We start from the raw sequence: 12772 nt of genomic DNA, 5'->3' as shown, positions 1-12772 counted from the left end.
TGCACACCTCTTCAGAATGAGCGTGACTGACTGATCGCAACGCAACCCTTACGGAAAGACTGCATGATTTCACACGTGACAAATCACAGGTTTTGCCCATGTACAATTTTATTTCAGATGTGAAATTTCTGATGTGAAATCATGTGAAAATGTGTTTTTGGAACACTTTCTATGTGATGATATTTCACATGAAGTTTCACGTGGATTTTCACGTGATCACACAACATTTCACATGTGAAATCATGTGAAACCATGTGGTTTTGGAACACTTTAAATGTGATGATATTTCAGATAACCTTGCACATGTGGATTAACATTTTCACATGATGGCCTGCAAACAAAAATGAGTCGTTAGGATGTCTCCGGAACATAACGAAAAAAAACACAGTGTTTTCAAGTTACTACATAAATTATCATTCAAGGTGTCATCACCTGGGATTTGAACTCACACCCTCCTGGTTCATAGAAGTCCAATATTCCTGCTATGCCACCATGTCTGTGTCAATCACTGACTTAATCTGTATTCCTACACTTTGGCCTTCAAAGTAAATCTCAGCTTTGTAGAACACACTCAAGAAAAATTATTATATTTATCATAGTGATTCAGGAATAGCATTAAAACAGAACAATATGCTCCACCAACATTAGACAACTATACAGAACCCCTCAAATTGATGGCAGTCTTTTGCTAAGTGCAGAGATGTATTATAGGTAATGAATGTGCACTTTTTCACATGTAAGGAGAATAACATGTTTTCAACTTTCACTTGTGAAATTGTATGTGAACTTAGCATTTCAGATGTGAAAATCAGATTTTCACTTTCACTTATAAAACATTTGCATGTGAAAATCGTAGTCTCTCATGTAAAATATCATTTTCACATGTGAAAAACTTTCACATGGAAATCGAATTTTCACTTTCACATGTAAAAGTAAAAAAACGTTCAAATGTTGCCACGTGTAGTTTCCTGGTATCACGTTTAAATGTTGCATCCCAAATGTTTTCACATGTGTAGTTTCATGTTGTCAAATGTTGCATTTACATGTTGTCACATGTTATGTAAAACACTAGATCACATGTGAAATTCATGTGGCTTTTCTACAAAGGAATATAATTGCAGTTTATACAAAAATCAACAACACAAGAATGTTTTGGGATAAGTATAGATTTTATTTCAGATATCACAGCTCTTGATTATTTATACAAGGAATAAGTAGAAAACAGTTTTGTGAATGCTATAGATTAGTTGGTGGATTACATGTCGACATGCATTCGATTTTTTTATTACACACACCACAGGTTTCTGCCTCACACACATAGTAATGCTTTTACAAAACTCCTCCAAAACACATAATAATATCCAAGGAAGATGTCTACAAAGACATGAAAGAAAAGTCAAGCTGCTGCACATTAATCTCAGTTAACCTAGAAGTAAAATGTTGCATCATTTTGTCAGGTGCCAGTTATGTTTACGTAGTCTGTCCACCAAGGGATTAGCCGCACATTAAAAAGTTCCCCCACTTCACAGAGCACTAATGCCTTTTCTGTTTTCCGTCCTTTTTTCTCTGCATCCTCTTCAGCTTTCTCTTTACCTTCGGGTGGGCACAGAACTTCTTCCCTTTCACGTGCAGCCTATGGGAATGGAGGAGAAAAGACAGTCATTGTCTCAGGTCACCATCTGACATAGAGGGTCTTCAAAGGTCCTGAACTGTCACTCTGAAAAACACATTTTCTTTCATTTTCTTTCATAACTACCAGAAAAGTATGAAAAGACAGGCTGAGTGAGCAAGGAGCTTATATTCATGAGCTCACCTTTATTGACAGCTCTTTGAAACGCCTATATGCCAAGTAACTTGGATGCAGTGAGTAGCGTTGCAGTAAAATGATCCCCAGCAAATTGGTTGATACACAAAGCAACTCAAATAACATTGAAATTGCATCAAATGATACAAACAAATGTCATACACATCTCCTTTTTGGCATGTCATTTGTGATGCGATTCACAGCAGCACTGACAGGTGAGTTGACTTGACAACTGCATATGTTTTGAACACCCCCCCCTCCCCCCCTCCCCCCTTTTTGTTCCATGCTGGCTGAAGACCTAGCTAGCCAGAAGCTAGCTAACGCCAGACACAGATGAAAGGGGAAACAAGGTGGTAAGAGATACGAGAATATCATGTTGCCATTGGTGTATTAAAATGAGAATTCAGGTGATGTCACCTTGTCCCTTTAATGATGAAGCTACGTGTTTGACATGGGGGATGGGACCAGTAACTTTATGATAAAAGGTTATCAATGTAGAAGTGACAGTCATTTTTCATACTTTGATCATCATACCTTCGAATATCATCCAATTTCATGAAAAACTAATTTTGACTGTTCTGAACTTTAACATAATTTGTATCAGACAGTGGAATACTAACACTAGTATGTCATGACAGTTTTCAATGATAGTAAATGTGTAAGTGGGATACTAGAATTAGTCTACTCTAGTCAGTATTGTGATGAACTCACACGAGTGCGTTGATCTCACAGGCACCATTGTTTCTCTGCATCTCTGCTCTCTCCACCTTCCTCAGCACATTGATGGGAATGTCCATAGATGTCGTCACACAGCATTTAGGAATGCCCCCTGCAATGTTTACCATCAGTTGTAAGAGTTGCAGTAATAGTGTCCTAAGTGATGTTAGTGGTAATTGCAGCAGCTCTAGTGGAACTTGTCGTGTTGTACAGATGTAGGATCTTAATTTGATCACTATTTTGTTGCTAAGAATTTTCCCGCACAGCAGGAAATGCAAACCTGTAGTATATTCAAGGTTTAAAAATGCTTCAATAGTTAGTAATTGTAGTAATGTATCAACCCCCTACAAAAAATGTCCATTAATTACTGTTTGATCCACATAATAATTAACATTACCTGTTGCTGCAGGATTATTTCCCTGCTGTAGCAAACTGGCTCAAATCAAGATCATACATCTGTAGTAGTGGCTTCAGTAGGCATGGTAATAAAATAATATTAGCAGTAGTAATAATAATAGTAGTAATAGTTGTAGTAGTACAGGTAGTAGAGTGTTTTTTCAAAGAACAAGGAGTTGGAGAGGTAGCTGAAGTAGTAGTTTAGGTTGCTCCAAGAATCACAGACTAGTAAATTCTCCTTAAACTCAAGTGACCTGTGTTGTTTTAAACTGTGACTATGGAATGACAGTAGAATGAGTATCAACTGAAAGTAAGCGAGTCACAACAGATAAAACCCACAAATGATAATCCTGCCTGTGCCACCAAACAAACAATTTTTGGCAATACCATTCAGGCAACATAACTGCCATATGATAGTAACTGCCAATCTCTCTCTCCCGCATTCTTTCTTTCTCTTTCTCTTAATCATATGTACACACACACACACACGCACGCACGCACGCTCGCACGCACACACACACACACACACACACACACACACACACACACACACACACACACACACACACACACACACACACACACACACACACACACACACACACACACACACACACACACACACACCACAAGCTTCAGCATGAATACTCTCATTTCCACTGAGCTCTTGTGTCTACTGTCACACAGCCCCAAAAAATGAACATTCAAGGCAGCTAGCTACTTATTGAGTCCTATGCAAAGGAGTGATGGTTTGATGACCGACCAATAGGTAAAAGTCATTTGTTAAATATCAATATTTTTTTCTAGCAAGAACTACTGCAAAATGTTCTGATGATAGAAATTCCAGTGGCAGGGGGCCATATCCTGAAAATGTATCAATTTATACTGGTCCATTTGATCAATTCTATACATTAATAAAAGATTCTGCATATGAATTTGGCCAGAGCATTTGTATGGTTTAAGATACAAAAGATTAATGACGCATTCCTGAAAGCTACGACTCTAAGGAATACCTACGTGCCTTCTGTTTCCATCTCTGATACTCACAAGGACTCTGTTAGAAGGGAGTGTGACACAAAATGAATCTAATGACTGAGGGAAATTAATTCAAAGCATACTCTACTTCCTTCAGACTGGAATTTGGCATTACCTGATTTGTGTTATTTATTGCGATTCTTAGTTTTCAGATTATTTTAAAATGACCTCATTACTTTTAAGAGGCTTTTGAACAAAATAATGGTGAGCAAGCTTTGCACCTTATCCTTTTCAATGATGATCAAATGTTTTGGTTGCACCTCGTTGGTTGAGCGCCCTCCACTTGTTTCCTAATTCGTTTCAGCAACATTTAATTTGAAGAAAAGTGCTTTATTGGTGGTTGCGTTGCTTTCTTATACAGTTCTTCCAAAGAATAATTGCACGTGGAAAATATCCGGCCCCTCTGCAATTTACCTTTTGTACATCTGCCCCCCCTTAAGAATATAGTTGAATAGACCTGTATTACAGTGTCTTCCTTACCTTCAGTGGTTGTGATGGCCAGAGCACACAGAAAGAGCAGCATCACCATCACTCTAAGATCCATGGTGACAGCGGGAGTGAGAGAGCAAGTGAAACTCATCAGATTTTATACCGAATTCCTCCCCCCTCCTATTGCTGTGGGTTGTTGGTATTGGTCTGGCAGGTTTTAACAGGTTCGATTACTACTACATTTAACTTAATGAAAGACTACAACAACCTCACAATGCTTTGTGAGAGCCATCATGTAGAATTGATAATAGAATATAGGTCGCAAACCAAAAACAGAGATCTAGGTGGAGCAGCCGGGTTAAAGCCAGGGTAAAAGTGAGGGCAGTGCATACCAAACCAACACAGTGAAATAAAGGGGGCTATACTGTCAATATAGCGCAAACAATGCAATTTAAGGTTGAGCTGTGTTGTCAACAGGCGTTGATAGAACTCACATCTTTTTCAGTATGTTATTTTGTTGTTCCATCAAAGAAAGTATGAAAACACCCCTCAGTGAAATTGTTAATAAATCGATTTGCTGATAAATTGAAGAGTTCTATACTCCAACACTATACAATTTCCAGAAATCTTCACATGGTAGAATTCCCACTGGGGAATTGTATGGTGAGTAAGTAGTTGATTGGTTTGTCCAGGAAAACATGCTCAGTAAGAGCAGAGCTATCAAAACATAGATGAAGAGTGTTTGTTTAGCACTGTGACAGACCTGCTAAATCATCTCAACACTGGTTTGACAGTAGTAAACTGCTAATGACTTGCATATGTTCCACCCCCCTCTCTCTCACCACCAGGCAATTTGCAATTGCCTTATTGCAAAACCACATATGCGACGACCCTCCCACTCTGTCTGCCGAATTCTTTCTCTTTGCTATTGTTTTCCTTAATAAGATGGGTAGTCAGTGAAATGGAACACACCTGGGCTCGGGTGTGTCCCAGGGATAAATACACCTTTCCCCCATTCATTAGAGAGACTCTCTCCATGCAGACACACTGTATTTTTGGTTGTGGCATCTTGTGGCTTGTTTATTTTGGCACCGCTCAACATCCCACATTATCACTACCTTTGCACGCAACCACTCACTTACACTACTGATTACTGCCTACACACGCACCATTGTTAATTGTATATAGTTTACTTTATTTAATAAACATCTTTTTGTTATTCCGTTATCTCTGCGTTGTCTCCCTCTTTGTTATGGGCTATGAGCCGTTTCGTGACACATAGGTGTCTTCTCAAACCTCCTCAGACCCTTTATAATTAATTATCCAGGTATTGGCTGCACATACCATCCTAGAAAACTTGCACGCACGCACGCACACACACACACACACACACACACACACACACAGACAGACAGACAGACACACACACACACACACACAGACACACACACACACTGTAGAACTAGTCAAGACGCATCCGTTTCTTTCAGTAAATCAAAGCTATGAGACAGGTATAATTACCCTTTAGAAGTACAAAACCTGGCTTGGAACTGGGTACAAAAGACAACCGACAAGTTTGGTTGGTAGTGATTTCTTGATATCTTTAATTCAATTATACAACAGCAGTGATTCTCAGTAAGTCGTGATTCATAATAGTAATATCTGTAATGCACTGCATTAATGTAGTGATCTACAAGCACTTCACATACTAACAACAATGATTGTTGAGTATTAATCTGATCATTCTACAACACTGCAAGAAAACTATTTATTTCCTACATATTTAAATGTCTGTATTTCTGTGGTGTATACATGACCTATTTATATTGAGGCATTAGGAAAAACAATGTCTTGTCGAACATAAAACTTATATATGCAATGTATGTAAGTGCATATACGTTCTTAGGTGGAAAAAACACTTTTGTTGACAGTTTATAACTTGTATCCATTTCATCCTGTTATTTCTGTCAGTTTAACCATTTTGCCTGATTCCAAATCGACCGCTGGCCCCTAGCCTAGGTACTGTATAGATGTAAAAGGTTTTGATAGTAGTGGTCAACAATATGGTGAAATTGCCATCACTAGGCAAGGTGTAACAATTACCATACTGCTAAAACCTATCCAATTACTTGAAGTTTCTTCTGAAAAAATAAAGTAATTAATTTCAATCTTTTCCGATCTACGAGAAGTGTCAAAGGCTAGTAAAGGGTTGATTTAGAATTAGGCACCATATAAGCGAATCTCTGGATTGAGATTGTTACTGTTAGTATTCACTTTGCCCCCTGGTGGCAAAGTGTAGCAGGCGCAGCAGCAGTTCCCCCGGTGAGTCACTTGTGGCGCCAGCGCTGTGATCCGCAGGAGAGTGGTACCGACTCTCCGACAAACAGTCTGGATCTAGAACACAGCTCTCTGTCGACATACATACAATAATGAAAGTTAGAAAGCGAATAAACATAGCATTTATTGTGCAAGTATACACTGGTATGTACAGACAGACAGACAGACAGACAGACAGACAGACAGACAGACAGACAGACAGACAGACAGACAGACAGACAGACAGACAGGTAAGCGCACAACCACACACACACAGACGAAACACAATAGACAGAAATGAACAATGACACCTACTGTACCTGAGTCACAGCAAACTCCTGGTGCAGCGCAGCGTCCTGCATCAGATCCACAAGGTCTCCCTCCTGTCTGGCATGGGGTGGGCAGGTAATTCTCCTCAAAGCAGCGGGCTGTCTCTGAGGAGCCCATCCAGCAGCCCAGCCCCTCCCCACAGCAGATACTGGGGCCAAAGCAGCGGCCCTGGTCCCCTGGTCCACATGTCATGCACTTCAGGGGGAGAGACCAGTTAGCTGGCTTCCTATTGTTTTTATGCTAGTGGAACCTCAATGTGTCATTTGTTTATGATTCAATTATTGATAATAGTTGGTATTGGAAATACAATTATCCATAAAAAATGTTTTACATGTTTTCATTGTTGTAGGCCGATGTGTGTTTTCAGGAGCACTGGAAGCACAGATGAACTCCAAGAAGAAGAAAAAAAGAATAGCCTACAATTATGTAGGTTCAATCTAAATTCCATTCTGCATGTATTATGACCGTGTAAATACCGAATTGCATTAAAAAAATAGGCTCTATATTGATGAGTTGTCAACATAACAGTATGACCATTAGAAAAAACATACCTTAGGTGAAATAAATTACTGCACCCGGTCATTTTCAACTGGTCATTATCCAAACCTTTAGGCCTATGGATTATAATGAAGTGGTGTGGTGCGTAGTCTACCTACTCTGGGGGGAGAAAACAGCGCAAAAAGCATAGTGTAGCCCATATAGAATAAAAAAGAGGACTCGGAAAATAGAACAGTCTGTAACGTAGGCCTACCTGTCTGATGCCGGTGTCCTGTAACGCGCGCTTCCCGCCTCTGGGACAATTCTGGATGTAGCACGCAGAGGAGAACGCTAGGAGTCCGATGACGCACAGTAGAAGCGTGGAATGTGGCATTGCGATTGTGTAGAAAAAGCGCACCTATATTACTCTTGCTGCTTCACGGATGACTGACAGATATTCGATGCTATCCGTTACTTATATGGGATGGGTTTGTCATTCAAAGTTGTTTGACGTCAGAGTTTTTTCATACATTTGCCTTTAGTGATGGAGTTAGGGTACTCGGGGGTAACTAGCCCCCAGGGGTAACTGCCACCCCCCTGTAATTCACATTAAGACCACAAGATGTCACCAAATTATTTCCCCAACATTTTCCCTGGCTGCCACTGCTATTGCTCAACAAAAAATGTCCTCTGTGTCATCACAACTTTTGGAGATATTTCAACAAAATGGTAAGTTAATTTTAAAAAGTTGTAGTTATATTCCAATGAAGTTAGATCTATATATATATTTGTAAATAGGAAAGCCTTAACATAATAATCCACTTGTTTAGAGAGAAAAATTTAGATAATTTGTTTGTAAACTTTCTAGCAAGCAACTTCACTAGCAGTAAATGCTAGCCAGCTAGCTAGTTAGCATAAGCTGCTAGGAGTGCTAGCTAGCGATATTACTACCAGATTGTCTGAGGTAAAATACATTTAAAAAAAAGATAAAGTAACTTAATTGCAGTTGTAAATGTTTCCACTAATGACTGACAGTTTTACACTAAATGCTACTTTATAGCATTTCAACTATTTTACACAACTTTTTATGTCATATAGCTAGAAAGCTACCTACGTTTTTGAGTTTCTTGTTTATTTTTATTAATTAATGTTTCAGTAACAGTACTAGTTTTAACCAGTCGGCTAATTTTCAACTGAAGTCCCTGGGCAGGTTTTCAGAGAGAGCTCCTCCTGTTTTCAGTCACAGGTGAGGACTGGATAAGGTGTGAGCAGTGAAGTGAAGTGAGCAGGCTCATGAGTTGTGCTCCAATTTTACTTGAGGGAAAGATGAACGGTCCAAGCCAGAGTGGCCCAGTCAGCCAGAGCTCGGTCTTGAACCCGATATAACATCTCTGGAGAGTCATGAAAATACCTGTGCAGCAACGCTCCCCATCCAATTTGACAGAGCTTGAGAGGATCTGTATAGAAGAATGGGAAAAACTCCCCAAATATACAGTTGATGTCGGACGTTTACATACACTTATGTTGGAGTCATTAAAACAAATTTTTCAACCACTCCACACATTTCTTGTTAACAAACTATAGTTTTGGCATTTCGGTTAGGACATCTACCTTGTGCATGACACAAGTCATTTTTCCAACAATTGTTTACAGACAGATTATTTCACTTATAATTCACTGTATCGCAATTCCAGTGGGTCAGAAGTTTATATACACTAAGTTGACTGTGCCTTTAAATAGCTAGGAAAATTCCAGAAAAATATGTCATGGCTTTAGAAGCTTCTGATAGGCTAACTGACATAATTTGAGTAAATTGGAGCTGTACCTGTGGATGTATTTCAAGGCCTAACTTAAAACTCAGTGCTGCATTGCTTAACATCATGGGAAAATCAAAAGAAATCAGACCTCAGAAACAAATTGTAGACCTCCACAAGTCTGGTTCAACCTTGGGAGCAATTTCCAAATGCCTGAAGGTACCACGTTCATCTGTACAAACAATAGTACGCAAGTATAAACACCATGAGACCATGCATCCGTCATACCGCTCAGGAAGGAGACGAGTTCTGTCTCCTAGAATGGAACATACTTTGGTGTGAAAAGTGCAAATCAATCCCAGAACAACAACAAAGGACCTTGTGAAGATGCTGGAGGAAACCGGTACAAAACTATCTATATCCACAGTAAAACAAGTCCTATATCGACATAACCTGAAAGGCTGCTCAGCAAGGAAGAAGCCACTGCTCCAAAACCGCCATAGAAAAGCCAGACTACGGTTTGCAACTGCACATGGGGACAAAGATCTTACTTTCTGGATAAATGTCCTCTGGTCTGATGAAACAAAAATATAACTGTTTGGCCATAATGACCATCGTTGGAGGAAAAAGGGGGAGGCTTGCAAGCTGACGAACACCATCCCAACCGTGAAGCATGGGGGTGGCAGCATCATGTTGTGGGGGTGCTTTGCTGCAGGAGGGACTGGTGCACTTCACAAAATAGATGGCATCATGAGGGAGGAGAATTATGTGGATATATTGAAGCAACATCTCAAGACATCAGTCAGGAATTTAAAGCTTGGTTGCAAATGGGTCTTCCAAATGCACAATGACCCCAAGCATACTTCCAAAGTTATGGCAAAATGGCTTAAGGACAACAAAGTCAAGGTATTGGAGTGGCCACAACAGAACTGAAAAAATGTGTGCGAGCAAGGAGGTCTATAAACCTGATTCAGTTACACCAGCTCTGTCAGGAGGAATGGGCCAAAATTCACCCAACCTATTGTGGGAAGCTTGTGGATGGCTACCCGAAACGTTTGACCTTTTAAACAATTTCAAGGCAATGCTACCAAATACTAATTGAGTGTATGCAAACTTCTGGCACACTGGGAATGTGATGAAAGAAATAAAACTGAAATAAATAAATTTCTCTGCTATTATTATGACATTTCACATTCTTAAAATAAAGTGGTGATCCTAACTGACCTAAAACAGGTCATTTTTCTAGGATTAAATGTCAGGAATTGTGAAAAACTGAGTTGAAATGTATTTGGCTAAGGTGTATGTAAACTTCCCACTTCAACTGTAGGTGTGCCAAGCTTGCAGCATCATACCCAAGAAGACTCATGACTGTAATCTCTTCCAAAGGTGATTCAACAATGTACTGAGTAAAGGGTGTTGTGATGATATTTCATATTTAAAAAAATAAATAATAAATAGGCAAAAATGTTTAAAAAAATCTTGTTTTGTTTTGTCATAATGGGATATTGTGTGCCGATTGATTAGGGGAAAAAAGGATTTAATCATTTTTAGAATAAGGCTGTAACGTAAAAGTTAAGGGGTCTGAATACGTTCCGAAGGAACTGTATATTCCATTCCAATGTTCCAATGAACCTTTTTTACATAAATTTAAAACTTTTGAAAACCTTTCGCTCCTGAATGTCATTTTAAAGACTGCTGGGATTTAAAATCTTGCATTATTCAACTAATATTTAGTGCAATTGTACATATTGGACTGTATGGAAAAGGAACAAAGGAGAAAGAACAAATAAAATGAATGTGCAGGTGAGTTAAAAAGAGGATCTTTACATAAAATGTCCTTTAATTAATGGTGACATGTGCAACACCATTCCCCCCCCCCCCCCATATTTTATAAAAAATAATTCAAATAAGACAACAATACTTAGCTTTTAAGTATTGCATATTAAATAATTTAAACCCCACCCATTAAATGGATTTTAACACACTTGTGTGAAATCCTATGCCATTATCTTCTACGGGGGTTACTGGCAACCCAGGACTGGCTAAGTTACCCCCGGTACTTTTAAAAAACACCCCTTTTCTAAAAACAACATTTCATGAAATACCTTAAAAAAAGTGTAAACTGTAGGCATTTATTTCTCTTTATTGTTAATTTGCCTAAGCATGACCTTCATCCACATACCATTTTTTCCCCAATGGTTGCTGTTTTGTGTTAGCAATTCGACATTGATCATAGGGGGGGGCTAGTTACCCCCTAGTATCCTGCAAATTAACAATTCCCATTAGCCTAAGCCATACCATATTCTATTTTGCTTCTCAGTTCAGTTAGACTTTTTGTCCTTCCCGTGTGGCATAACCTATGCCACATTGATGTCCTTTCAATTGAGAGTTTTCCTATTCCTTTTCTGTTTTGCCTCTGATTTTAGGATGGTGCTGTTGCATGTTTGAGAGTTTTAGGTTGCCCACATTTAGAAGGAAGGAGAAAGGTAAAGACCACTCAGGATTAGATCCACCCTTTGTATAAAACAGAAATAAACAATTTGTTCAATAATGTTAGGCAGACAGAACGTGCCGTGTTTGGAAACAACACGTATCCCCAGAACTTCATGTAGCCTATAGGCCACCTGTAGCTCCACATTGCTGTAATAATTGTTTGCTAAGATACACAGTAAAGTTACACTAGCTAAATCATTTTTGGGGTAAACATAGAATTCTCTGGTGATGTCATTGAGATCAATAGATAAAATTAAATTCTCCTCGATATTCAGATGAGTTTCAAAGGAAGAAAACATTTTCATGCATTTTGGTGTAGAATGTCCCACCACAAGTGACCTTCTCACAGTCATTAACCCCAAAAATTCCCTGCTACCTATGCCACTGATGCTGAAGAATATCCTATGGGAAACACTGTACCTATCCAATCCTTTTAGATCGGCGTAAGTCAGAGCCATGCACAAGGGCCTGGGGGTTAGGGGCTAGAGGTTGTTTCAATGTTTCTGGACAGAGCCAAAGATAACCTGTTCTGATAGCTAGATAGCAGAACACTCAGTGCAGGGGTGGGATGTATAGGCACTGCCTGGCCAAGGTAGTCTATACAACTGGCACGTAATGGCCTTGACTGTATGACCCTACGAATAGAGGGATGGAGGTGGTCACTTGTTTTCAGGACACCACAGAGCTTGGAGAGGGTTGAAGTTAATAGAAAGAGAGAACAAGGGAATGAGAGGGAAAGGGAGAGGGAAGAGAAAGAGACGTCACACAGTGTCTGTCTCTGCATTCAAAATTCAAAATTATCTGAGCAACAAAAGAGAACTTTGAACCTGGCAGAAGAAAACATCTAGTCTGTATGCAAAACTGCATGTACACTAATTTGGTTTAATTTTTATGAATTATTTATGTACAAGTAACTGCCAAATGAATGGAAACACTTGAGAAAATGAGCGATAAAGTTGTCTATATTGAAAGAAGGTGCTTCCACACAGGTGTGGTTCCTGAGTTAATTAAGCAATTAACA

At 39.2% G+C, this 12772-nt stretch overlaps 2 protein-coding genes across 2 annotated transcripts; both read right to left on the bottom strand.

The window, feature by feature from the left end:
- Positions 1-1150: 1150 nt before the first annotated feature.
- Positions 1151-4541, bottom strand: ccl27a (chemokine (C-C motif) ligand 27a). Its single transcript, XM_064972375.1, has 3 exons — positions 4433-4541; positions 2516-2633; positions 1151-1633 (listed from the first exon to the last, which is right to left on the bottom strand). The coding sequence occupies exons 1-3, from the start codon at positions 4530-4532 to the stop codon at positions 1534-1536; spliced, it is 318 nt and encodes a 105-aa protein (XP_064828447.1). The 5' UTR covers positions 4533-4541; the 3' UTR covers positions 1151-1533.
- A 1429-nt stretch (positions 4542-5970) lies between these two features.
- LOC135553924 (vasotocin-neurophysin VT 2) lies at positions 5971-7925 on the bottom strand. Its single transcript, XM_064985906.1, has 3 exons — positions 7779-7925; positions 7018-7222; positions 5971-6790 (listed from the first exon to the last, which is right to left on the bottom strand). Exons 1-3 carry the CDS (start codon positions 7896-7898, stop codon positions 6645-6647), a joined length of 471 nt encoding a protein of 156 aa, XP_064841978.1. The 5' UTR covers positions 7899-7925; the 3' UTR covers positions 5971-6644.
- Positions 7926-12772: the final 4847 nt, after the last annotated feature.

This window comes from Oncorhynchus masou, chromosome 1, assembly GCF_036934945.1.
Source record: "Oncorhynchus masou masou isolate Uvic2021 chromosome 1, UVic_Omas_1.1, whole genome shotgun sequence".
Classification (NCBI taxonomy): domain Eukaryota; kingdom Metazoa; phylum Chordata; class Actinopteri; order Salmoniformes; family Salmonidae; genus Oncorhynchus; species Oncorhynchus masou.
The sequence above is the reverse complement of the archived record's forward strand: the minus strand, read 5'-3'. Positions and strand labels throughout refer to the sequence as shown.

Coding starts and splice junctions, on each gene's coding strand:
- ccl27a (XM_064972375.1), bottom strand. CDS start 4,532: ATGAGTTTCACTTGCTCTCTCACTCCCGCTGTCACCATGGATCTTAGA. Junction 2,634..4,432: donor GGCCATCACAACCACTGAAG/GTAAGGAAGACA, acceptor TAAACATTGCAG/GGGGCATTCCTAAATGCTGT. Junction 1,634..2,515: donor TGTGAGATCAACGCACTCGT/GTGAGTTCATCA, acceptor CCATTCCCATAG/GCTGCACGTGAAAGGGAAGA.
- LOC135553924 (XM_064985906.1), bottom strand. CDS start 7,898: ATGCCACATTCCACGCTTCTACTGTGCGTCATCGGACTCCTAGCGTTC. Junction 7,223..7,778: donor AGGACACCGGCATCAGACAG/GTAGGCCTACGT, acceptor CTCCCCCTGAAG/TGCATGACATGTGGACCAGG. Junction 6,791..7,017: donor AGGAGTTTGCTGTGACTCAG/GTACAGTAGGTG, acceptor GTATGTCGACAG/AGAGCTGTGTTCTAGATCCA.